At 39.2% G+C, this 27,447-nt stretch overlaps 1 protein-coding gene across 2 annotated transcripts in view; it reads right to left on the minus strand.

Moving 5' to 3' along the window:
- The window catches only part of LOC138331486 (uncharacterized), a 133,814-nt gene that overhangs the window by 53,698 nt on the left and 52,669 nt on the right, over nt 1-27,447 (minus strand). The window contains exons 6-9 of one of the 2 annotated variants that reach the window (XM_069279153.1): nt 11,266-12,344; nt 9,466-9,492; nt 9,049-9,091; nt 7,716-8,366 (exon numbers count right to left, since the gene is read on the minus strand). In XM_069279153.1, coding sequence (XP_069135254.1) covers nt 7,716-8,366; nt 9,049-9,091; nt 9,466-9,492; nt 11,266-12,344 — 1,800 coding nt within the window. The remainder of the gene's footprint in view (nt 1-7,715; nt 8,367-9,048; nt 9,092-9,465; nt 9,493-11,265; nt 12,345-27,447) is intronic. The other variant, XM_069279154.1, reaches the window with a different exon arrangement.

Below are 27,447 nucleotides of genomic sequence, written 5' to 3' on the forward strand. Positions count from 1 at the left end.
CAAAAAGCATATTATATACAGTGGATATGGATGATACAACGTACCAAAAACATGGAATACACAGTTGATATGTAAATGAAATATAAATGACATCTAAATATCTAATTAGTGGAACCTCGTTAACTCGAAGATAGCACACCACGGTAATACTTTGAGTTATCTGAGTGAAAAACCTTGATCATGTAGTGAAAATTAGTTTTGTTTGAATGAACAAAGTATCTATTCAAACATTTTTGAACTTTAAGGATTTGTATCAGGCATTGTCTTTGAGTTATTTGTGTTAAAGTTACCAAGGTTCGCCTGTAATGGTACCATGGTAGATATGTGTACCATGCAACTGATGTAAGGTTGTCAACAATCTCAAATGCTCTCAACAACCAAGAGGACAAGAGCGAAAGGCACTACATGATGAGTATGATATGTACTTTAGGGAGAAATTACGGAAGTAATTTGTGGAGACTTGGGTATGAGGAAGTGGTAGCCATCAAACCTACAGTGGAAGAAACAGTGACATTAACTGTCAGTGGCCAGACACAACCATACATCTACCGCCTGCTGCGGAGGCTGGAGGCATGGACAATCACCGAGTATTGTCAGCTTGAAAAATCAAAATCAAGAATTCAGAAAATCTCTCACACCAAATATAAATCTCTCACACCAAATACAAAGGGTTATCCTTATTGAAAACACTTTAAAATGTAGTACATTAAGGAGCAGATAGTTGTTTTCTTCTTCTTTGAATTGCAGATATGTCACTCTTAAGCTAACTATACGCTGTAATAACTTAATAAAATATAAGTTGGTACATTTATGTATCCATAACAAAAGTGCAGTCTAGCATCACCACAGGCTGGTAATGTTACTGTAGTGTAGTGATGCCATGTCTACATCGTGACAGCGACATTCCATGCAGATTAGAGAAATGCACTTCGGTACTATAACGTAAAGGTAGCCTAACGTAGGTCACCAGTATTCCCTTATTACACATTACAGAGTTATTTGCCCTTGATGGAAAGCATTAATAATGAATTTGTTGACAGTGATGTTAACAGTTTGTAAGCGAAAATGTTCACATGACATTTTCAGGTAACAATCGCACAAGGGCAGATAACCCTGTAATTAGCATGTAAAGAATAATGACGTTGGAATACTAAAGCTTGATCTGCAATACCCTCATCACATATAGGATCTATTATTTTACAGCACTAACGCCATCAACCTCCTACAATGACCATTACATATACTGACATCTCTTTATAGTGACCATTATTTCTAACCATATATCTCCATGGTAACCAACATCTCCCAACACCTAGGTTTTTTAATGGTGACCTATATTATCATTACATCCACACCGGTTGTGCTGATTCTATTGTGACTTACATAATCTTTCAACCAATTGTCTTGAAGGTTACAATTTAAAATTTCATCCAGTGTATCCATGGTAACAATACAATTACTTACATCTTTATATCAATTATCCATGTTTACCTTATAATGACAATATAATCTATCTGCCTTTGTAGTTACCAATATATGTGTACCTACATTGTTACAATATCGTTTGTCTAAATGTAAAAATCAATATCCTCTTCATATTGACTCCCAATGATACCCTATGATCACCAAATATTGTTTTTCCAACCATTCGGCTCATGGTTACGAAAATCATTGTTTTCCTTGAAATTACTTCTTTATTTTAAAAAAGAATGGTAATTATACCCTTATCAAAAACACCTCTTTTTAATTCATAAGTGAAAAAAAATAAAATGAAAAATATAGTTCATTGTATAGACAAAAAAAAGCAAAGAGAAGATAAGCAAACTCCATAATTGTAATATAACAAAACATCCAATATCAGCTTATGTATAATATATAATTGAAATAAAATTGTAACAAAAGTTAAGTGTAATGTTTACAAAATCATTATAATAATAACATCTAAATATATTACTCTATGTCTGATATTTTAATAGAAAATCTTCCCCAAACTTCAAACTTAATAATACTATAAAATTCTTTATAGTGCAATGAATTATCAGTAAAAGTCTAACAAAAGCATCCCTGATAGCGGTTATATAACAATACATAAATGACAACAATTAACTCATCACAATACTATTGTTACCTGTATCGTCAAACATGGTTGGAAATATTCCTACAGATGAAGAGTATGATGTTTACCATCCGGTCTCCATGGAGATAGCTCCCCTAGACAGGTGAGAGAGGCCCACTACTCCTATGTTTACGCGTGCTGTGTTTAGTGTTGAAATACCCTGAATTGATTTCTACAGTGAGAACTAGTGAATTCCAGGCATAGACCAAGAATTTGGCAAACTCAAGCGCGGGAAGGAAATATTAAACATCAATGGGGAGTGTAGCGTAGTCACACCTCCACTCGCAGACGTTACTCGAATAGTTTAAGCCAAACTTTATAATAGGCTAAGGTAGAACTTGTATTAACTTTGATTCACTATTTCAGAGAACAAGCGCGGTAGAGCCGGGCGTCTCAATCTGTTCGACAATTGTTTAAAAGATGATATGATACAGAGCACTCTCCTTCCAAAAATAACAACTTTTCTAATTACGCAAACAAGAAATGGTTACATTGGTACCGCAGGAATAAGCTTACTTGATATAGACATAGAAAATTACTTTTGGCAAAAGAAACAGGAAATAATTGCATGAAAGAAACACCTGCACTAGCTAATAAACCATGAACCATGAAGCTTGTAAAATTTTCTTCTCCCTTATTGTACATTTAAATTATTTATTATAGAATCATCTCTCTCGCTGAGGTTTTGCTTTTAAATTTGGCAAACTGAGAAGTAATAGACTTTGCAGGAATAATGCGAAGAATTTTCTGTCTCTCACGTAGACAGTAGTGAGGAGATAAACTGTTCAGTTTGGAAGCAGGCCAACTCGGGTAAAAGTTGGAATTCACAACATTATGAAGCAGGGGAGATAACTCGTGGACACTTACACACACTTAGGAGTATTAGCTGCCACTTTATCACTGTTGGGTTTATATATTTACTGATAAGATCAGAGCGATGATGAGACTAATAACAGGATCTGAGGAGCTAATCCTTCACACAGAACACAACACTTTATTATAATAAATAGTTCACATATCTACACACCAATTTGTTCGCTCAACTTTCCCACACATCTAAAGGCATTGTTTTCTCTATAGACACAGATCTACAGGGAGGTCTCTATTGAAGATTACAATTGCTCCTACTCTTCATTTCCTCCTCTCTTCACATACCCCATTAACTTTTATGGAGAACACATCATTAATCTTAATGAGCTATAATATACTGACTACAAAACTAATGATACTTTTTTACACTGTAAACTTTCAAAGTTTCACAAAGGTTTTTTTTAAAACTTTTTATTGAAAATAAAAAAAAATTAAAATGTGATTGAATTTAACACAAATATTTTTGTGAAAATGTTGATGAAAATTGTATCACTTTTCCCCACAATGTCATTGTTTCATTGTTCAAGAGATAGAAAATAACAGAGTCAATAACACAATACTCTTTATACCACCAACACTACTAAAATGTTCTTGTGGTGTTTCAAGGTAGAAACACGTACATCAAATTCTATAAAGTTTCATCAGCTTGCTAAATATCATTTTACACAAAAATTGGCAGCAAAATTACTATAAGATAATTGAAATAAAACCTGGTAATGTGAAAGATTTGTGTAAAGGTTACATATATTTAGGTTTTTGTCACAGTATTATTTTAGAGTATATACTTCAAGAAGGTGATAGACAATTGAATAATTGACATAACTAATTATTTCAAAATCATTTTGGGAAAATTCATAGAACTTTTAATTTTTTTTTAATGTTTCACAAGAATTTTATCAGCACCATATGAATAGTGGCTATATAGGAGTGCACTGTTATTCCAGGCATCTCAAACTTGTAAACACAGACACACTCCTATATACATACATCCTTCTATTCCTGGAGACCCTTCTATAGAACTCGGTTCAAATGAATACAAAAGTGAATTTAGATACAAGTGTCACTCTGCTGACAGCTCATCACAGAGAATAAAGAAGAGGAAGTCTACCAGGACTTAACCCAATTCTTCCCTAAAGACACATTTGAACTCTCCCAATTCCAAAACTGGAATAGTCCATTATGAAACTTTAGGGGTGACAGAGTTAAATCCTTAGTTCAATTATTTTACCATCAATCTTCATTAAGAGTTACCCTTTATACTGACTACTGGCCAGTCTACACCACTTCAATCTCCTGATGGAGTCTCAATGGCCGACCATAGACTTAGAGGCTTATGTAAACAAATCACAGATTTTGTAAAACTTTGAGCAAGATGGAATAAGTTGATCAAGTTAACAATGCTCAATTCAGTAAGGTTTATATACTTGGTATAAAGCAGAGCTGATATGACTTATGTGAAGTTTGGTCAACTTGACTTAAATAAGTTGCTTCAAGATAACAAGACTCCATTCTATAAAAGACCTGTGCTAAGTTCAAATGTACAAAAGGAGCCTGATATGACTTTTGTATAAAGTTTGGTCAACCTCTGAAACAAAGTATAGTGCTCTATTAAATGATAGTTATTGGTAAACAATATCTGATATTAACACAGTTGTTGAAACTTGCTATATAGCTATAACTGCTAAATGGATCTGATTTATTGGTACTTGTTCACAAGTAATCATATATCCCAAGAAAAGTGAGATTAAAGTTGACATCAATGTGGTCAAATGTTGTCCATGACAGTCAATATGAAAAATATATATCTATCAGGAATGGAAATATAGTAATGGATGACATAAGGTTATAGAACTGCAACCATGCAATCAAGTATCATGATACATAGGAATGTTACAACCAATCAGGGATGAGGACACACATTGGAGAGGATAACAATTAATCAGGGATGAGGACACATATCGGAGAGGATAACAACCAATCAGGGATGAGGACACACACCAGAGAGGATAACAACCAATCAGGGATCAGGATACATGGGAGGTTTAACAAACATTACCTAATGACCAACACCAATCAAACAACACAACACAAATGTTAGGGTGTCTATGCTAATGAGAATGTTAGACGTTTCCATGGTAACACAATGGGGACCAATCAGAGACAAGATGACATACTAATCCTCCAATCAGCTACAGGGCGATCAAGACATGGGACTAAACAAGACTGATCACAGTCTTGGTTAGAGGAAGGCAGGATACTAAATAATCCGGAAATGGAGCAGCGACGATAATCTGTACATTGGTAAAAAATCACACAAAAACAATTGATGAAACACAACAAAATATACATATGATGATAAGCTAACATGAAATGTATGTCAGGCACCTTAAGGGTATACAGTAGATCATCAGATATTTTGCACTTTGACCTTGTTACCAAAGTTTAATGAAAATCAGTGTTTTGCATGACAGTTGCAGGGTCAGACCATGACTGAGAATGAGGAATTCAAATTAAATTAATTTTTGAAAATGTGGGAAATGAAAAAATATACAAGTATAGATATTTCAGTAGATTGTGATTTTTAGTCAATAATCAGGTTTTTTACCTGGGTTTACATTATGATGAATAATAAAAGAGCATCATGAATATGTTTGGTAGAAAAATGAAATCATACTTTGCCTGAAGCTAAAAGTACCAGTAAAATATGATAACAACTAAAATAGGTAAATGTGGCGTCTAGCTATCTGAGGAGTTAAAAGGTCTTTTATAATGTTATATGTTTATATGTATATGGACACCAAAACATGGAGTGAAGTGTACTTGTAATAGATCTGATACATCAACATACTCAGGCCGAACACCTATATTACAAAGCCAGTTCTGTACCAGTCATACAAACACACTGGCTGACACTTTATAAACATTTCCTTAACAGCTTAATAATCTTACAGACATGTTTTAAGGTAGGTCCATACTTTTGAAAATCGCGCCAATTTATATGACGCTATACCGGAAGTTGCGGAGGTTGTTTTGAATTCCAGAATGGTTTCCGATACGCCACGACATCACACTTGGATATTTTTTCAATGGGTGAAAATTGTCTACATATAATATTAAATGTTTAAAATCATTAAATAAATCAAATAAAAGCAGCGAAGTGAAAATTATATGCTATCTCTGTGGTTTTTGCGGTCCCTGTCGTAAATGGGAATGGATTTTTAAACACCGGAAGTGGCGTTCGTCGCTATAAATCATAAGAGGGGACCCGGCCGGACCGAAATTCCGGAATTCTAAAAAAAATCGCATACGGATTTCCTTTAAACACACAATTTGGAGAAAATCATAAAAGCAAACAGACATAAACCAGATATAATATCACAAAAACGTATGAACTGATGTGGAATGTTTTTTTGCGGCATGATTTTCAAAAAATAGTCAAATATAACCCATCTTAGCACTGGATGAAATGGGGGGTAGGGTTGCGAGTTACAAACTTCAAGCTTACAAAATTGTGAAATTTTGATCGAGGACCCCGTGTTTTTATATGATATTTGAAAAACATATTACCTTGGGCATATCATATACAAATATTGTGAAATTGACATGGGTTTTCATTTCCTTTTTGGTCTATTCATTGATTTTTTACGGGCGAAAATATGGCAAAACATGATAATTACGTATAGAAAGGGTCCTGGGAAATAACAAAAATTAGTTAGCATTTGTAAAAATAAAATAGTTTTGTATATTGTTCTATCGTAAGAAATTTAGGACAAAAAATCAACAGGATCGAGACTATATTCACCCTAATATTACAGAAAACATAATTTTACGAATTTTTCTATTTTCGGTCAGCAAATTTGCATGGATGGTATATTTCAAGCTCAAATATCTCAAAAAGTAGTTCGAGAACACCCATTTATCTTTACAGATTTGAAATCTACATGAAAAATGCAAGAAAATAAGACCTGTTAGAAAAAAATGACATGGGTTTTCCCAAAAGTATGGAGCTACCTTAAGCTTCTCAATAATTTCAATTTGATAAGGAAAGAAAAAAAAAATTACAGCTGGAGACATAATGTACTCCGAGATTTGAGTAGAATCATAGAATCAACTTATGAGCAGGTAAGGAATATCGACGATATAGTTCGGACAATAACATTTAATTATAACCAATATTCTGTTATATTACAGAGTTATCTGCCCTTACAGGTTGTTCGCAATTGTTCTGTCATGTGTATTTAGGATAACACTATGTTTTTTAAGAGAAAATGAATAAACGTAAGCTTAATCTACCTGCAAGGGCAGATAACTCTATGACGGAATAATCATGTGTATATAATTTATCAGCTTGCTTATGCATGATTATTGGCTTAATATAATGTGGATGGATTTTCTATGTTGTAAACAAGCAAACAAACACACAAACAGGCCATTTATCACATAATAATAACTAACTAGGAGACAAATATTAAACGAGACAGTACAAAATACGGACAAAGTGAAACCTGACAAAACAATAAAGGCAATCACAAAAGAATTTTCATTTAAGATCTTTACCAAATTTAGATTAATTAAGAAGAGTCTTTAATCAATTTGATATGAAAATAGACAACAAATCAGAAATTAATCTCAAATAAACTTTGATTTCTGTAAGATTTTAAAGATTTTTTCGTAATTTAGAATAGAACTTTCTTAGTTGTCTTAAATAACAAATAAAGCCTGAGGTTACCTGAAGGTCGACCCTGATGACCATAGATGATCATCGTCTCCTCTCGCTCCTCCTCGTCCGACCCCGACACACTACCGTATCCACTGCTGGTTTTTGATATATTCATACGCCCTCCAGCTTTATCACTACCGATTTCCTTAGAGCTTTGTTTCGGTGGCAGTAAAGTGTCCATTGGTTTTGTCATTTCCACTTTCGCCTCAGCCTTATCTCCCCATGCTTCCCCTTTAGTCGCAGAAAAATTTTCCGTTTCCAGAATAATATCATGTTCCTCAACTTCATCCCCTGAATCATCTTTTTTCTTTCTCACTACATATTTACTCCGAGAAAAGTAGTCCGATCCTCGTTGTGTGATTTTACGTTTTGACTTTGTTACATCTTTCTCGTAGTGATACGTACCACCTGGCGACGTTAGTTTTGTTTCGATGATTGTGTCACGTTCTTCTTCCTCTGCATTGCTCTCCGATCGACGAAGTTTCATTTTTTGCGTGATGGTGGTATCGCCGATACTTTTCTGTGACATACTTGACACTGATACGGCGCCATCGTCATCTTCTATAATCGATATTGCACTATTTTTCTCTGGCGTAGAGTTTACATCTAACACAAGGTGAGTCCTCTGGGGTGTGGCAACAATTGTCTTGGTGTTATTATCTGAAATTAAAAAAAAAAAATCATAATTTTTAAATCACAAATTAAAATGAATATATTATTCAAGGAATTGTCAGTAAAAAATGAACACTCTATTTAGGTGTTTGCTATTACCTTATTTACCGTATCCCTAAATTTTCATAATAGACTATTCCAGTCTCAGAATTAAAAGAGTTCAAATGTGCCTATAGGGGTAAATTAGCTAATCAATGTTGATGTTTTCTGTTCTATTCTCAGTACCAAAGAATATACTTTTCATATCAGTTGCCGATGGAAATAAAATATTGCCAATTTCTCAATAGCATTTGTGAATTAGTTTGAAATCCAAGCAAAATGATTAAAATGAACAGTTTTTCTTGATTGCATTTCCTATATATTTCATCAATATTTGTTTTTCAAGTTATTTATCATGTTTATTTAAAAGTTTGTTGGATTAAAAGTCTACATTGACATGTTGATTGGTATAGGGTTAAATATACATAAAGTATGCACATTTCTTAGATATGAGGCTGCATGTAGTCATAAAATAAATTCTAGCCTAGCTAGCTTCTTGCCTCTGGAGGTTGAGAATCTCTCCATCGGATGCTGATCTCAAAGAATACTCCTTATCCAACACTTAAATCAGAATGGCTACATAAAACATATAAGCTGGTTAGGTTATCTTTTATCAAGTATTGGTACCAACCTTTATCAGAAGGGAGAGAACTCTTGGTATCTGTAGCAGATTCCTGCAATAAAAACAAAACACATTACAAGTGGTGCATATAGTATTAACTTTTTATGAAGGAAGCATTACTTTTTAAGTTTAAGAAGCGTATGCGAGACAATACCATCGCCTAGCTACCAATAAAATTAAAACTGTAGATAAGAGAATGGACATTATAAACTACTTATTTCAAAAGACTTTCATGTTTAATTTCTAAGTTTAAAAAGATCTTTCAGTAGGAAAGGAATTATGCTGACTAGTTTTCTGTGTATTACTATGTTAGGTAACTAACTCATCTCTGACAAACTGTGCATGAAAACACATAGATATTACATTTTAATCATGGTAATTTAATGCAAGAATTCTCTCTGTAATTAATTTTGTTTATATATATACCTGCATATTTCGCCCCAATTTGTTTTCCTGTTAAAGTAACATATTAATCTTGTTTATATGGCAGAAAAAATGACAAATTCGCTGACACTACAAAACTAGAAAAGGACTATGTCATGTCCCCCGATTTATTTCCCATGTTTAAATGATAAATTCATTTCGTTGTTATGGTAGCTAGAATACCCACATACAAGGACAATTGCATTTTCTCTGAATCTAAGTTATAAATCCAGGAATAAGGATATAACACTTCTCCTATTTATTCTTCTGATTAAATAATAAATTAATTCTGTTCATGTGGCAGAAAAAGTGACACAAAAAAACTAGTATAAGGCTATGTCATCTCCTCCTTCCCGATTTATTTTCCCTGAAATCATTTATATAGTAGAAAAATACACAATTTAGGTAACAATTTATAAAACTAGAATTAGGATTATGACACTTCCCTCTATTTATTTTCCTGATTAAATAACAAATTAATTCTGTTTATCTGCCAAGAAAAAAACCTACAAATGAGCTGACACTTTGTAAATCCTGAGTTACGTTAAGTCGGTGGGTATATAAATCTGTTGGCAGAGCGACCACAATAATACCACCGAGTTTATTTCGTGTCATCACCTTATTGTCATTGTAGTTAATTAGTATGACATAAAAATGTCAGCCTTGATAGTGTAATACATCAACTAAACAATTACATATGGCAATGATAGATTAATACCTTGTAAATTGGCCGATCCTCATCCATTTCTACGAAAACTGAAATACTTTGTGTTACAGTCAAGAACAGTATCTCTAACTATACATTTTCTTTTGAAAATCAGAAGATGAAAAAAGTACAAGGACATTCTTGTCAATCAATGAGATTTCTATAACACCAGCTGTTACATGCAGGCAACAAGAATGTTATGTATTGATGGATGTTTTGCCAATTAATTAGAGAGATATAACACAAAAATCTGAGTGTATTCTAAATAAACTGAGAGGCGGTTTATGATGAGAGTACACTCAGATTTTTGTGTCATATCTCCATAACATAAAAAATTATTCAAATTAATCCTTTTAATTCAATTTACTAAAGATAATCTCTTCAATCCTCGAAATTCATTTTGGGACTCTTTTATTCATGAAATCATTACGCCGTACATAATCTCAGCTAATCAGAAGCAAGGTCACAAACGGCGACGCCATTTTTTTCCTTTATGGGCTGATAAAGTAAATTTTTAAACCAATGAAAATGCTCGTTACACGCAAAATTGAATTATATAAAAATATATGAAATAACTTATTGGGTCTCGAAAAAAATTCTGTGGCGCTATGTCCTATATGGAATGAAGTATAATTGCATGGACATTCATCAAAAGTAAAATAAATGATTTCATATGATTTTTTTTTGTGTTAATTAGACATACACTTACATGAGTAAACACCAATTAGTGTTTAAATGATAAGTAAACCTATCACACATGAGCATGTCCTTTAATATCTAAAATGTCCATATAAAAATTCCAGTTTGGAATCCCGTGATAAAATATTATCTAAATTTGAGATACCAACATTCTTTCAGATAGAACCCTTGGTACTGTTTAACACAAAATATTTTTAAGTTGAAGTTATCTTTGTTATATTGGGACATACTTACCAACTTTGCAAAATTCTCATAGGGGAGAAAGTGTCACGAAATACATTGTTTTATACCTTATTGGAATCACTACTTCATAGCCTGACCACAGATATTTCTACACACTAAAGCTCTAAACCACAGAAATAAATACACAAATATTACATTTTATACAGTATACCAACCTTTGTTATTGTCTCCTCGACCGTTTCATTTTCGTTAATATCCACTTTGGTGTCTTCAGCCAGGAGGTCAAGGTCATTGGAGGTGCTGACAATATTTTGTGGTTCGTGATCGACAGCACTGAGTAACTCGGAGAAAGCAGCCTCCATGGCTGACGAATCTAATGCGGCACTGTTCCCTGGCAGTGAACTTGACCGCTTCTTTCTCTCAATCCAAGACTTTCCTAAAGCTTCAAAGTCGCTGTCTCGTTGTTTCTCCTCTTTGCCATTCACATGTTCCTTTTTCGGTGGAATGGAAGACAAAGAGAATCGTCGCTGATATTTGGGACTTGCTTCTCCCACAGAAGGAGATGTCGGTGATTGGCACGAGTTTATTGAGTTGTTTCTACTGACACGAATGTCCTTGATATTTCCTGAGTTTGGTGAGGGTGACGATGATGAAAGCGATGTATGTGACAATTGCAGTAACGTAGGCGTTACAGGTGATGAACGTGACGAAGACGAGGTGATGGGCGATGATCTTGACGACGTGGATATCGTAGGTGACAATTGTGATTCCGAAGAATCAGTTTTATCTGAAGACGGTGACAACTTCGGTGGAGGTGAAAACACTCTGTTGGATCGTAAATGTGCGATCGATAACGAGGACTGGAATGATGGTTTTACCTCCTTTTCTGGAGATTTCGGAACAGGTGAACCCGCATCCCTACAAATTATCGGGGAAGATGCGTGATGAGCTTTGTCTCTACCTAACACTGAATTATGCTCGTCAATTGTATCAACATCACTCAATCTTCTAGTACTTTTCCTGAAAGCAGTTCCACTAATATCACTGTATCGCCTCCGATTGTTCACAGAAACACAGTCATGTGACACGTCATCATACCCATTCAAGATCGCTTCACTGTTTTGGTTACTGATCCCATTCTCTGGAATGTTTGAATTGTGTCCCGATTTAGATTGCGTTGATGATGATGATGATGATGTTGAGTCTTTGACAAAGTGTTTTTGTCGTTGGTCAATAAAACTGTGACCGCTGGTCAGATTTCTGCCATTAACTGGCTGATCTCCACTCTCTCGATCTGAAAGTACAAAAATTCAAAAGTTATTGCAGAGCAAATATCTCGAAACTTTATAATTAGAAACAATAAAGGCATGTATACACAAATTCTTTTGATAAGACATATTGGCCAGGCATGATTAAGCTAACTATTCAAGATTTTTGGTAGCCCGTTGTAATTTTTATGCAGCTTTTAAAATCTCACATTGATGATTCATCATATGCTTTTTTGAATAAACCTTCCCAAAAAATTTATCGTTCTTTTGTTTTTACATTTTGTACAAAATGTCTAATGCAAAATGTTAGGTGCTTGGTACGAATATACGATGAAGGAGATGATATGAAAAAGCAAAGATATAACGCTCAAGGCTGGTCAAATCCAGGAGATAAGGATTTTTAATAAAACCAAGCCTTGCTGTTATATAGATTTTACTGAAATCTATAGCAGGATTTTGAAACACAGAACTAATGATAGTTTACATACATATTTTATTTTACCTACAGTAAAAGACCTCCGAGATATGAAGATTTCTGAAAAAATTAAAGCTTGAATAGACTTTTCTTTTTTCTCTTTACAGAAATTATCATAAACTTAGACATCAGGGTTATTTTCCTAAAGGATTCTTGCTACGTTTTCGAAAAAGTGCCACTTGAACGTGATTAATTTTATTTTGCTAACCAAGTGTATATAAAGATTTGAACTAAATCATTTAGATATTTGATTTGTTACCTTACGTTCAATGGACGTTAATCTGTAGAGGTTACTTTTGATTTGAAGTTCAAAAAGATATTGGAAATTATGTAAACAGAATAAGTACGATAGCACCTTGGCTATTGAACCAAGTAGCCTGATTGTACTTAAAGGCGCCCTCGCGGTCACGAAGAGCAGATTTAAACATATATCTTTTATCAACATATATATCTATATTCCACTCAAGGGTAAAAGTATTATACATGGTAAGACCATATTGTTTCCATGCCTCGTCACATAATAATAGCTGTAACTGCTGCTTTTTCTAGAGATTTATTTCCGAAGTTTCTGAATTGAAAAATTGTTGGACTTGACAAACTCACAAATGATCTGTTTCATTTCAGTAATACGTTACCATAACTTTAGTATGCAAATACGCTACCTACACCCATCTTTGTAGCCCCAACAAACATAAGATTTGAGAATCCCGTCTCCCTACCGTACCTCATCTCGTACTCGACGAGAGTAACATAGAGTGGTCTCCCTTCCTCTTTCCTTTATGGCGCTACACAGCTCGGACGGCAATTGCATTGTGTCTATTTCGTTTCGCTGTTAGGTCCATTTATTTGACGTTTTAGTCAAATTTTTTCACACATTCAGTTGTGTGTTTACCCATCTGCCCTGTGTTGTTTTCTTTTTGTACTGTCATTCGTTTTTTGTGCCTTTTTCGGCCGTTTTTTGACTGTTCCACGTGCTTGCCGGTGTTCCGTGCGATCCGTCATTACTGGTGACGTCTCGCTGTTTCCGGTTTGTTTACGTTTGTTTTTGTTCGGTTTTTCGTCGCTGAGGCTTCGTTGCCGTTGTTATTAGGTAAGATTTTGTGTCACCTAACACTGTTTTTTACGGGTTTAGCGTGTAGCGTGTGTTGCTTATATTTTACGTTTTTGACGTAATTTTCTTACCTTGTTTACGTAATTGTCGTTGTAATGCCTGGTATGTCCCGCTCGGGTCAGCGTCAGGGGTCTGCTCATGGGTGTTCCCATTTCTATGAGGAACGGGACCCACATGATGCATGTCCCCTATGTCGCCCTTGTCATGAGTCCTCTCCTTGTGAAACTTTGTCCAGTTGGAGAGGCTCTTGGCCAGGCCGGCATTACACCAAGGCGATCTTCGTCCTCCCGTAAGAGGGATTCGTCCTCATCTTACGGGAGGAGAAGGAAGCAGGCTTCTAGTTCTGTTTCTGTTCCTGTCTCGGTAGTTCCTGTCTCTACAGGTTCTTCTCGAGATCAGGGGGTGGTCCCTCCTGTCCAGGATGTTTCCTGGAGTAGGGGAGGGGCAGCCTGACCCTGACGTTTCTCGGTCTAGGGTCGAATTGGCTGGGAATGCTCGTAAGCTTCCATGCTTGCCTTCGGGTAGGGACTACCAGCCGCCGGTCTCTGACGTTGTCAGCGGCTCCGGCATTCCAGGTGGTGTTGCTGTTGGGGGCGGTCTTGATGCCGGACCTATTCGTCCGAGTTTGGGTTCAGGGACTACAGACTTCCTTTCTGGTTTGTCCGTTTCCACTGGGATTAGTGATGCGCAGCTCTCTAATCCCGGCATCAATTCTGGTCCAACTTTCCCTCCCGTCCAGTTACCTGGTCCCGGTCCTATTAGGTCCGCTCCTGAGTGTGCTGGCTCGGTTTTCCCAGGGGGTCATCCTCAGGGTCCTGGGTTTGTTGGTCAGGTGTCCGATTTTCGGCCTCCTTTTCCCCCTGGCTTAGGGTATACGGGGTGCCTGCGGGCAACCATCCTTGGGCCCCCCAAACCAGCCTGCGGATGGTTTTGGGTTTCAGCAGCATCCCGGCAGTTATGGGCCTAGCCCATACATGTCCGGGTTTCCACTTGGAGGGAGTGGTGGTCCAACCTCGTCCTTTGGTCAGGTTGGCCAGCCCCAGTCTCAGGCAGGCCAGTTTGGCCAGTTCTGGGGTCACTCCCAACCCACGGGACCTTTTCCGTATTTTCAGGGATACGGTTTTAACCCCATGGCTATTCCTTCTTGGAACCCTTGGGGTTTGGTCTCTCCCTCGCGGAGACCTGTCAGCGGTTCGGTTGCTCCCCCCAACCTACTGCTGCTTCGGGTGCCGGTCCTAGAAAGGTTCGCCGGACCTTTAGGACTTCTGCTTCTCGTGCAGTCCCGTTTGTCTCCGAGTCCAAGGGTCGAGCTTCGACCGTTAGGTCGAAAGCCCTCAGCTTCTGTGGTTAGGAGTTCGGCTCCTAAACGCCACTTGTTGGAGCCTGCTCAGGAGAGGTTTTCCTGAGTCTGTCTCTTTTGCTTGGCCCTTTTCTCCCCGTTGGGACCTCGGGTCCAGGCAACGAGGAGGATATGGACTGTGAGGTCGTGGGTTCGGCCAGAGGATGATGATGTTGTTCATCTCTCCCCTGGCTGCTCCGATATTGACCAATCTGGTTTGTCGGATGCAGATCCTCAGGTTGAAGATTTCCAGGAGGAGGGTGGACCTCGAGGCTGCTGAGGTGGATTGCCCAGCAGGTTTTGTCTGGGATGCGGGCCCTTAGGGCCGATGTATCTCGGATTCTCGGGGCGGAGGTTTGCCCACCACCTTCCGCATCATCCATCCCGGAGTCCACCACCCTTTTGGGGTTCTTTGGTGGCTCCACGGGCATCTGCTCAGTCAGATCGCTCACTGCCAGAAGGCACTATTGTGTCTTCAGCTCTGGCCACTGCCCAGTCTCGAGTTATGGAGAAGAATTCTTCTTCATCTCGCACGCCTGGGTTTGCCGGGTTGCAGCTCAGTGTTGGTGATTTATCAGAGGTTCAGGCCTCTGATTATGCCATTCACGATGGACTGCTGTCCTCTCAGCCAGCTAAGCTGGAGTCTAGAGAATTGGCAGCTTGGCCCGGCAAGTCAGTGGACCAGGTGGTGTTCGGCTCCAAGGAGCACCACAAGATGGAGAGGCTGCTGCGCCTTTCCATTCAAATTCTGTCTTATATAGACTTTCTGACGGTTAGTCTATATAGGGTATCCGATGTGCCTGAGAGTCGGATATCTGAGACAGAGCAGGCCGACATTCAGGACAGAGTTACCTCTGCCCTGAACAGGGCATTGAGAGCCTTGGCGTCTTTACAGGTGTCATTGCTCGCCAATGTCTTGTTGGCTAGGCGTTTTTCTGTGTTGAAAAAAACCGCCCGGTCGAAGAACCTTACCGGTCCCGATTGTTGACTGCCCCCTTCTCTGGGTCCACTCTTTTTGGAGGGACTCTTCCTTCTGTTCAGAAGGATTTGAAGGAGGACTCGGTCGCTTCTGCCCTTCTTTTGAAGAGATTGCAGACCGTGAAGGCCAGTACCTCGCAGGGGTCCGTGCCTCCCAAGAAGAAGGCTAGAACTTCAGCTCCTCAGTCTACTGCACAGCCGAAGTCGAAGCCTTACTTCAAGGGCAACAAGGGGAAGGGTAAGAAGGGCAAGAACCCTCCTGGGGGTAAGAAGAAGAGTTCCTGACTCTTTTTCCCCCTCCTTGGCCATTCCAGACGAGGGGGTCTGTTCTGGAGGACTCCGCTCCTCCAGTTTTAGATTCCGGTCCTTCTCCCGCAGGATTTCAGTTTCGGGTTAGGAAGCGATTCTCCCGCCTGGGAGGGTCTCGATCTTCCTCGTCCCGATCTTCCTGTAGGAGGTCGTCTGTCCTTCTTCCTCCCAGAGTGGAAGGAAATCACAGAGGACACATGGGCCTTGTCTGTGGTCAAGGAGGGGTTGGGCATTCCCCCTCTTGCGGGATCCGCCCTTGGCATCAAGACCTATCTTCTTCCCTCCTCCGGGGGATCCAGAAAAGGCACTTGCCATCCAGGAGGAAGTAAGGACCATGCTTTTAAAGGGCGCGGTCGAGGAGGTGCCTATGGTGGAATGCACTCCAGGCTTTTATTCCAGAATGTTTCTGGTTCGGAAAAAGTCCGGAGCTTGGCGTCCCATCATAGATCTAAGTGCCTTCAACAGGCACGTAGATTCTCCTCACTTCAAGATGGAGACTCCACGGAGCATCATTGCTTCGGTGAGAGAGGGGATGTGGGCTACTTCAGTAGATCTGAAGGATGCCTACTTCCACATTCCCCATCAAGAAGTCGGCACGGAAATTCCTCCGTTTCACTTTGCAACGGGAAGGTTTTTCAGTTCCGGGCCATGCCTTTCGGGCTCACGACAGCTCCTTTGGTTTTTCACCAAGCTTGCATGCAGGTTGTCGTGGGGTTTCTGCACTCCAGGGGGAATAGTGATGTTCACATATCTATTTCGACGATTCCCTCAATGCTCCACCTAGTTGCGGGAATCTTTGGTGCAGAACACCCGTCTGGGTCCTGAAACATTTATTGCTCAAGTCCGGCTTCATTCCTTCCAGAGAGAAGTCCGAGGTCTCCCCCTTCTCCCGAGACTTTGTCTCTTCCTGGGAAACCGTTTCAACACGGTTCAGGGCATTGCCCTTCCACCTTTGGAGAAGTTCGAGAAGGCCAGAGATCTTGCTTCTGACCTTCATCAGTTGGTCACACGTCCAGGGTGCGTTGGTTTCTCAGTTTTCTGGTTATCTCAACTCCCATGGCAGATGTTGTCCCCCTTGGGAGACCTTCACATCAGACCTTCTCCCAATGTTTTTCTCCTCGCTAACTGGGTTCATTCCCTGCCAGCAAGGAAGGGGAGGCCTTGTGCATACCTCATCAACCCAGTCCCGTGAAGGAAGTTTTGCACGTGGTGGAGACTCTCCCTGCCTTCCGGGGGATCCAGAAAAAGGCACTTGCCGCATCCAGGAGGGAAGAAGGACCATGGTTTTGTAAATCGGGCCTGTACTGCGTGGTCGAGGAGGTTGCCTATGGGTGGAAGGCTCATCTCAAGGCTTGTTATGTCCAGAGATGGTTTGGGTTCGCGACCTCTATAAGATTGATGGTCGCCACCGGAGGGTGGGACGGTGCCCAGTTGTCAGTATAGATACTAAGTACCTTCAAACACGGCCACGGTAGAATCTCCTCATTCACGCGAGAAGACTTGGAGACTCCACTCCGGGGGATGTAGAGGGGGCTACTTCAGTAGATCTGAAGGATGCCTACTTCCACATTCCCATCAAGAAGTCGGCACGGAAATTCCTCCGTTTCACTTGCAACGGGAAGGTTTTTCAGTTCCGGGCCATGTCCTTTCGGGCTCACGACAGCTCCTTTGTTTTCACCAAGCTGCTGCAGGTTGTCGTGGGGTTTCTGCACTCCAGGGGGAATAGATGTTCACATCTATTTCGACGATTCCCTCATGCTCCACCTAGTGCGGGAATCTTTGGTGCAGAACACCCGTCTGGTCCTGAAACTTTTGCTCAAAGTCGGCTTCATTCCTTCCAGAGAGAAGTCCGAGGTCTCCCCTTCTCGAGACTTTGTCTTCCTGGGAAACCGTTTCAACACGGTTCAGGGCATTGCCCTTCCACCTTTGGAGAAGTTCGAGAAGGCCAGAGATCTTGCTCTGACCTTCATCAGTTGGTCACACGTCCAGGTGCGTTGGTTTCTCAGTTTTCTGGGTTATTCTCAACTCCCTGGCAGATGTTGTCCCCCTTGGGAGACTTCACATCAGACCTCTCCAGATGTTTCTCCTCGCGAACTGGGTTCCTGCCAGCAGGGAAGGGGAGGCTTGGCTTCCTCTCAACCAGTCCGTGAAGGAGTTTGCACGGTGGTGGACTCTCAAAGACAATGTTCTACAGGGGGTTCCGTTGTCCAAGCCAGCTCCCACCATGACCTTGTTCACGGACGCGTCCATGACAGGTTGGGGGGCTTACCTCGATGGCCATTGCCGGTCGGGGGAATGGTCTGGGGATCAGCTCTCCGAGCACATCAATGTGCTGGAGATGAGGGCTGTTCTGAGTGAGGTTTGGCAGGGCTTTTGCGAAAGCATCTCGCAGTGTTCCAGAAGGGATGAGTCACTTGTGTGTGGATGTACGGAGACAAACTTCTTAGCGCCTTTCTGCTCCGCGATATCTGCGAGAACACACAGGGGGACAACAGGTCCCCACGTCCTTGTGTGGACTCACTCTATCACGTGCATTGCTCTACGTCGACTCGCAGTCTGTCAGGCGGAAAATGCAGGGTACAATTCAATGTCAAGCATCTTCCACGGCAGGGTATTTGAAAATGTTCTTGGCGACTACTCTCTCTCCAGGCGCCCAACCGCCGCCAGCCGTTCTGCACAGAGAATGGCCTCGCAACACTTAGAATGACCCATCGATCTGTTCGGTGGGCACATATTGCGTCAGAGGGTGTGGGTGAGACAAGGCCCCTCAGTATAAGACCTTTTCGCCGACTTCCGTATTACAATTCAAGATCTGCCAACCTTCTTGTCTCTCCACTCCGTGCACCGACCAAAGTTGCCTTGGGACTTGTGGGTGTACAGCGGCATATCTCCTGGAAGTAGCAGAGGGGGATGCAGTCTTATGCATTCCCTCGCGAGTTCAACCGTGGAAGAGGGCAGTGGTTCTACGCGTGTAATTTGTGTTCGAGAACGGCGCATCAATCGCTCTACCCGTCCTTCTGATCATGCGCCCCCTGTAGGCGTCACGATGACCTACACCATATGGTACTATCGAGGATCTATGTGCGGTTGTTACCAGCTTGGAGGATCCACTCGGATCTATCCACACAGATCCCAATCCCCTTGCGCCGCACTAGCCATCCGTAAACCGTCAACGACGTTGCATTCACGTCACGTAGATCACTCCCATCCATCCACCGCGTGCGCTAAGCTATTCTCAGAGAAGGTAACCACTCGACTCACGCAGAGCGTTTCTGTTTCGACGACGTGGTCGAGCTCCGAATCGCCCGATCCATAAAGGTCATTCCTCGTTCTGAGCCGATCTTCCGAGTCACGCTGGACAGAATCTTCGTGTGGATTTGTGCGTATCTGGCAGTGAAACGATTCTGATACGATCGAAGGCATCTCTCCAGACTAGACTTGCAATTTTCCTTTCGCTCTATTTATTTAGGGAACGGAATGTCTCGCCTCTGGTACTATTGCCGGTTGATAAGCCGCACGGGCTAATTGCCAGTCGAACTGACTTATCAAGATAAGGCCGCGGAGGTGGGTGTCTTCCACCTCCGTTAGTCCTGCTTTTGAATTAGGCGGCTTCAGTCTATAAGCAACAGGCCTAGGGTACCGCTAGTTAGCTCCAGCGTGCTGGTAACGCCTAGTCTCTAATGATGTTGTAGGGTAGTCACTGCGCGGTCTCGCTCCCTTCATGAAGCCTTTGGGTACTGTCTCCCTAAAGTTTTAGACTCTGATTAGAGACAGGTCGCTGTTCCGTGCCTTGCCCCCTTGCAGTCAGTGCTGCTTTCACCGGAGTGGAGTGATATCCATCTAGCTTTTGTCCTGTTCACCTCTCTCGTGCCTTTCGTTGAGTGACCACGACGATTAGCTGCTGGCGGTACACCCTTACTCAAGTTGTATCACCTGCTCTTCTTTGGACAAGAATCGAGTGTCTCCTGGTTGTATGTTCGTCCCGATCCGCATTAGGAATATGCTCTTCCTTTGACGAGTGGTGTTGCTGTTGCAGTCTGAGTTGGGAATATGGATCTAGCTTTGTGCTGCGTTGCTCCGTGGGTCTCGGCACTGTCTAGGTGTGACCCTTGAAAAAAACTAGGGGGGGGGGGCGAGGTACTCGATCACGTCTATTCTTGCCCATTAATACAGGGTCAGCAGGATATCTCCTCCCAATCCATTTCCAGATGGATATGTCAGGTGATCAAGATTGCTTATGAGCTATCTAATGATCTATCTCGGGCGAAATGTAAGGTGAGGGCTCATGAGGTTAGAGCCCTTGCAGCTTCTTTGGCTCTCCTAAATGGGTCCTCATTCCAGGACATCATGTCTGCTGCCTTTTGGCATTGTGGTCAGTCTACTTTCACTGACTTTTACCTCCGGTCCTGTCCTCACATTCTGAGGGACTGTTTTCCTTGGGTCCAGTTGTGGCGGCTCAGTCTGTGACTGTTCCTCCGCCCTAGACATGGTATTTATTTTTGGTTTTACACTGTATGCGGGCAGGCATCACGATGGTACTCCTCTTTTCTCTTTTTCTAGAGATTTATTTCCGAAGTTTCTGAATTGAAAAATTGTTGGACTTGACAAACTCACAAATGATCATTGAAAAACCTCAATGTTTAAATAGCGTTCATGATCTTATCGTTTCACATGTGAAACCGAACACTGTTTAACAGTAAGATGGAGTCAACGCGGCATTCATACGGCCATAAATCACAGAAAACAATAAGAGTAATATCATCCAAAGGTTCCGTTTATCACTCCCGACACACTTCATGACCTTGAACCTAGCCTTAGGCTTAGATCGGACAGTGTTATTGTTTTTTCAAAGTCTATTGAACAACTTCTGTGTGGATAATTTTGTACACAGAAGAATAAAAGGTTCTGGTTTCAGCCTGAGTTCACACATTTATGAATTATGAAAATGATCCTAAACTGATTGATACTGAATACCAGACTAATATCACTGGCGACAACCCGAATTTGAATAATATCTGACCCAAGTCACCTCTCAGACATCGGCGTACTTCTAATACATTCGTTCTGATCTAATCGGACGCCATCTTAGAACACTACAGATTTCAAAACGTCACTGACGGCAATTAGAACTTAATGACACCTACAATTTTCTAATATGGTATTCGATCACTTATTACGTGACCTTTGACCTGGAGAACCCTTCGACTCCATGGTCACATGATGAGACTATAGATACAGTACAACCCTACATATAAATTGCACACAGATAGTAAAATACAAAATATAAATACTAATCCTTTGAATAAACCTTGACATAGATTTAAAGAGCTTAGTTCGGTTTCTTACATGTGTGGTAAAACCTGTCTATAAAGACCACCCAATGGATAGAGAGGAAAATGATCTTTATAGCCAGGTGGTCATTATGCACAGGTTGAATTTTGTCTTAGTACAGTAAGCAGATGGTCTTTATACAGAGGTAATTACACTAATTCGAACTTAATCACAGAAGTATGTTAATGTACAAATATTACGAAACAAAAGAATATTTGTTTACAGTGCATGATCATCAGTATTTAAAATATGCGACTAAAACACCTACGAGATAAATCCTTCATCTACTAGGATAGGTCAGATAACAAAATGTTTTCAGTTTTCAAGCCCTGCTTGTGTATCAGGTGATACATTTAGATCTAAAGAGAGTCTAATGTCACTCAAATGGAAATGAATTCAGTTTTTACACATGATTTTTATACAACCTTATCAAATACACTATAATGCCATTTGGAGATTTATTATCACATATTTAAAATCATGGAGAAACTAAAGTATGTAACGGAAATCAGATTATTTTTCTATATTTTATTTTCATTACATCAACAGCAGAAATAAATTTATTCCATTCATAATTTTTTGTAAAGATTGTCAAGACTTGATAATCTTTTGTCGATATTTATATGAATGGGAATACCATTACAATTACAATTGGTTACAGTATAAATGGGATGTCATCTTGATAGTACTGTCAATTGACATGAACGGTATCATCTTACAACATTGACGAATACCTGCTATTTAGTATAGATATAAATAAACATGACAGGGAGATATAAGTAATAGATAACTACCATTAGACCTCCTTTAACTCGGTTAAGATCACCCCCTACTGTAAAGAGCTAATATTAGCTTAGATCATAGCTGTAATGCAAAACAATACCTAGCTAAATCAGTCTGATAGTGCTTGATTAAAGAAACCTTAGAAATTGATTATAAGATTGTGGTGCCTCTTAAAACCATCAAAATCAACCTTCTTTCGATCATCTCTAAATTTCAGATTTTTAAACGTTACTTTTAGACTACCCTGCATCTAAGAATTAGGTGAACTTTTAAAAGTCTTAACTCTGCATCAAAGAGTTCAGCCCCTCCCCCCCCCCCCCCCCCCCCCTCGATCATCTCTAAATTTCAGATTTTTAAATGTTACTTTTAGACTGCCCTGCATCTTAGAATTAGGTGAACTTTTAAAAGTCTTAACTCTGCATCAAAGAGTTCAGCCCCCCCCCCCCCAAAACAAACTTAAATTAAAAACTGACTGTAAGTCAAATTTTTTCGTGTAAAGTAAATTAAGCTTTGACTTAAGTGTGCACTTTTGTTTTGAGAAATTGCAGCCAGGTGTGCAGCTGTCATTCATAATAATCTTTAGAGTTATTTAATAAACCTTAAAATGATTTCGCCTTTAAAATAAAGGTATATATATGAATAAACAAATAATCCTTCAAATAAGAACTTACCTATTTTAGAATCATCCATATCCAATGTTTAAAAGAACGACTTTGATATGTAGGTTTTACCTATGTGATGAAGACAATGAGGTATCCTTTCCAACAAGACACACCTTGGGCCAAACACAATGCCGAGAGACAAGCGTGCACATTTTCTGAATACCTCCTTCTTGCATAAACTTCACAAAGGGCTGATGTCAAATGTGTCAAAATTATATTTTTTCTGTGACAATTTTATCTACATCCGAAAAACTGTAATGAACAAAGCCACTTTCCCCCACTCCTGTTATTTGAGTGATCTCAGGCGAAACATTTACATATAAATGCTAAACTGACCTATTTTTATAGAATATTTTATCATTTTAGATTAAAATAAAGACTTCCTCACAATTGTATATCCACGCGACAAACTATGTGATATGAAGATCTTGGAAGTATGGAATTACGATAGCGTAGCAATGAATGGGTTGACAAAGGTACATCATATATATATATATATATATATATAAAGTCTACATAAAAAAATCGGGTTACGTGATGCGCGACGACAGATGTCGCGCTGGAGTTAGTTTGTCCATTGTCCCATATGGTAGATGTAATACTGACTCCAGAGGGAGTGCAGGCCATTGTGTTATTGTATATATACCTACACGGATGAAATTTCAAACGTTTTGTTCAAAACTGATACACGAGGAGATCGGATTTCTGGATCACTCAAATGTTTTATCATCATCATCATGTCAGAATGTATTAACTACAGAATTATTTAATTTATAAAATTTCAATTTTTCAATTTGACAATAATAGCAAATTTAACTTGCTTCTCCCTGACAAGTGACCATATAAAAATGACAGGTCATTTGTACTATTATATTGACCTTGACTTTTAATTGAGCAATCTTTAACAATTGCTTAGGAGCAGAACTTGCAGACCACTGAAATTTTTGTTCGAAATGCAGATAAAAATTCATATGCCCGATACCTTTCAGGTATCATATCGTGTAGGGAAGTATCATAGGCGACAGTATGGCTGTCATTTCTAGCTCAATTCGTCATCAAACAATCAGCGACAAGTCTTCTAAGATTCGGGTGAAAGGAAAATTTACATTAGAAGTGTACACTGCCAGTCTTTCACCTGATATATTATGAAATTGCTCTGCAGTTGGTCGACATTGAATTACGTTTCAATTAACGTGTGACGGTTTCACTGTAGAGATTTGTCATCAAACACGTTACTTAACACAAATTACTTTTCCTAATGGTTGCATATGGTACCAGATAAAAAAGCATGTCAACTGGTCTATTGAGTTACTGAACAAATTACGTCAGTGACAATTTATCGTATCTCTACCATTGCAAAGTGAACGTCTCCTAGAAGAAAACATTAGAACAATTGGTGGGAATCAGGTCTCTTTGTGAGTCATTAACGTCTTCATTAGAAAAAAAGGAAACAAATACAACCAGTCATCTGAATATTTTAAAACCTACACAGTTGTGCCGTTGTGAGTATTTTTAAACATCACTGTAGAGAATGATATCAATTTTGAATTACCAGATCTAAAATACACAAGAACTAGAGATATCTTAAAGACAAATCATTGCCTTAGAGTTAATGACAAGAATTTCTCTGACAAATTCTAATACTAGATTATCTCCCCCTAGTTTGAAACTTGTAGAATCACACATTTCATGGATATTGAATTATCAAACCAAATTTTAGTGATGCTTTTGATATTCTGGAGACTGGTGGCCAGTCCATCAAGCACCAGTCTCCAGTCCATCAAGCACCAGTCTCCATTAGAAATAAAAATATGATTGGATTGAAGTGGATGAAAGGTGGTGCATTGCAACAGGACACAACAGAATGGGCAAGGGGACCACTTTGTCACCTCTCGGCCTCATTTCATTACAGTGTCATAGAAATGGCGATGGGATTTACTTTAACTCCCAGATATATATAGGTTAAGAGGCTTTGATCATTAGAGAAAAGTGGTGGTAAAATTGAGTAGGGTTTAATTACAAAAGTGGTACAATTTTATGACCATTAACCGTCCTACGTGTTTACAATTGAGCTAATTTTTCATTAACAAACACATACAAAAGTCCATTATTTTTTATTATGATATCAACCAACGATCCATGAAAAGAGAGCTAATAGACCAAAATTAAGTTTTGATCACTTTTGTGTCACTTCGTAAAAATTTAAACCACATATAAAACAGAATTATAGCATTCCTGATTTTAAGGTTGTTTGAAAACACTAATAATAAGTGATTTTGCTCTTAAATGAGTGCTATAAGTGGGTGCTATATTTTTATTTGTCTATATCAATAAAATCCACATGTTCAAAGTGGCTCCATCACTTCAATTTAAATCTACTAAGATACTGTGAGAAACAAATGGAATAAAGTTCTGTTTGCTGTTTTTTATCTGAAAAATGACAGTTTTATATTCGTAAGATTTTTGTATCGGTTCTTTTTCACCTGGAAGCTGAATAACTAACCATCTCATAGGATAAAGGGTTCTTTTTATCAATCATGCATTCATATACGATTTAAACAATTATATAGGTCGATCGCACCTGAATTTGCTTCAAGGTCTCGATCTTGAAGTTTCCATGTTGGTTACAGTTAACTATCAGCTATTCAGTGACTCTAAACCATCAAGCATCCAAGAAGTTGATCAACCATGACCGTATACACATATAAATTCTATAAAAGATATTTTACATGATCCTCAAGATCTTTTGGAAGTGTTAATGACTTACCTTAATTTCACCTTTACGACATTACGCTTCCAGAACGCCACAAAATAAAAGGCAGTAAATTGCCTCTCACCATCACAAATGTGTTGACTATAATAGTCTGATCTATACAAAGTTGGGCTTGTTCCCACACAATATTTAAAACATTACTGATTTATCAGTTTGTTCATCTTTCTATGTTAAAAACTTTCTTTTGAAATATCTAGCCGCAGTGAAGAAACAGTTACTGATTGAGTGTCGTCTGCTCATACAGTACTCTGAGCAGAATAATGACACTAACCTGACTTTTGACCCTAGGAATGAAGGATGAAAACAGGAACACTAAGCAGTATCAAATTTTAACTTTTTTTTCTATAATTACATATGTTCAAGCAGACAAAGCACCCGGGTATATGCTTACTTGTCCAAATTTCCCCCTTGTTTTCCTTCTAATCTTACACAAATGTCAGCCCCAATTACACGGCAACCATCTTGATCTTCTGCGTGGCTTGCGTTTTAGGGGTAGAATGACAAATTCGTAAACAATAACCGCAAAATTTTAAATTTAAATTACCAAACAGGCCCCACATGAGCTTTAAGCACTGTGACATCCCTATTATCTGTTTAAAGGACAGAATATGTTGGGAGAAAATACGACCAATAAATAAAAGTCGCCAAAAATACATAAACCTACAGCAATCTCACATGCTGATGATAAATTGTTATTTACCATCTCCTATGATTGACCATGAATCCAATAAGTTGAAGTGTCCCGTTTGATAGTTTGATAACAGTATCTCGTCAATGACAGATCGAATTGTCATAAACTTGTTATTAATGCTTAACAAACAACTACTATCTCAGTATGTGGGTCAAATTTCACAATTTTCCATCTGAAGGGATTTCAAAGCCCTTTTACTCAAAAGAAATATTTGATATTCGACACACACTAAAATATGTGTCTATCTGACCTATCTGTGAATCTATATTAAAATGTATACGTCTCTTCAACGGTAGAAACATATATTGTATAGTTCTTTAAATTGGCAGGGACAATACCGTACAGTCGGCTATTTTCGCAGGGATGATATTTTCACACTTTCGCAGCACATTGCTATGATTGCGAAAATTTGTTCAACGAAATGATGAGAACTGGTTGAATATCTACCTTTTAAATCTATATCACGAAAATTTTAAATCGCTAAAACTTGATTTTCTCGTTATTAGATCAAATCACAAAAACATTTGATCCGCAAAAATAACCAGGTATATAGTATTTCACAGTATCCTACACAGGACACTTTTGTGGGGGATGAATTACACAGTTCTCCGATCCCTTTAATTCCGTCTTTGCATATTACAGAGTTAGCTTCCTTGCGGGTAGGTATCGATTGTTAC

This window comes from Argopecten irradians, chromosome 9, assembly GCF_041381155.1.
Source record: "Argopecten irradians isolate NY chromosome 9, Ai_NY, whole genome shotgun sequence".
In the NCBI taxonomy this organism is placed as follows: Eukaryota; Metazoa; Mollusca; class Bivalvia; order Pectinida; family Pectinidae; genus Argopecten; species Argopecten irradians.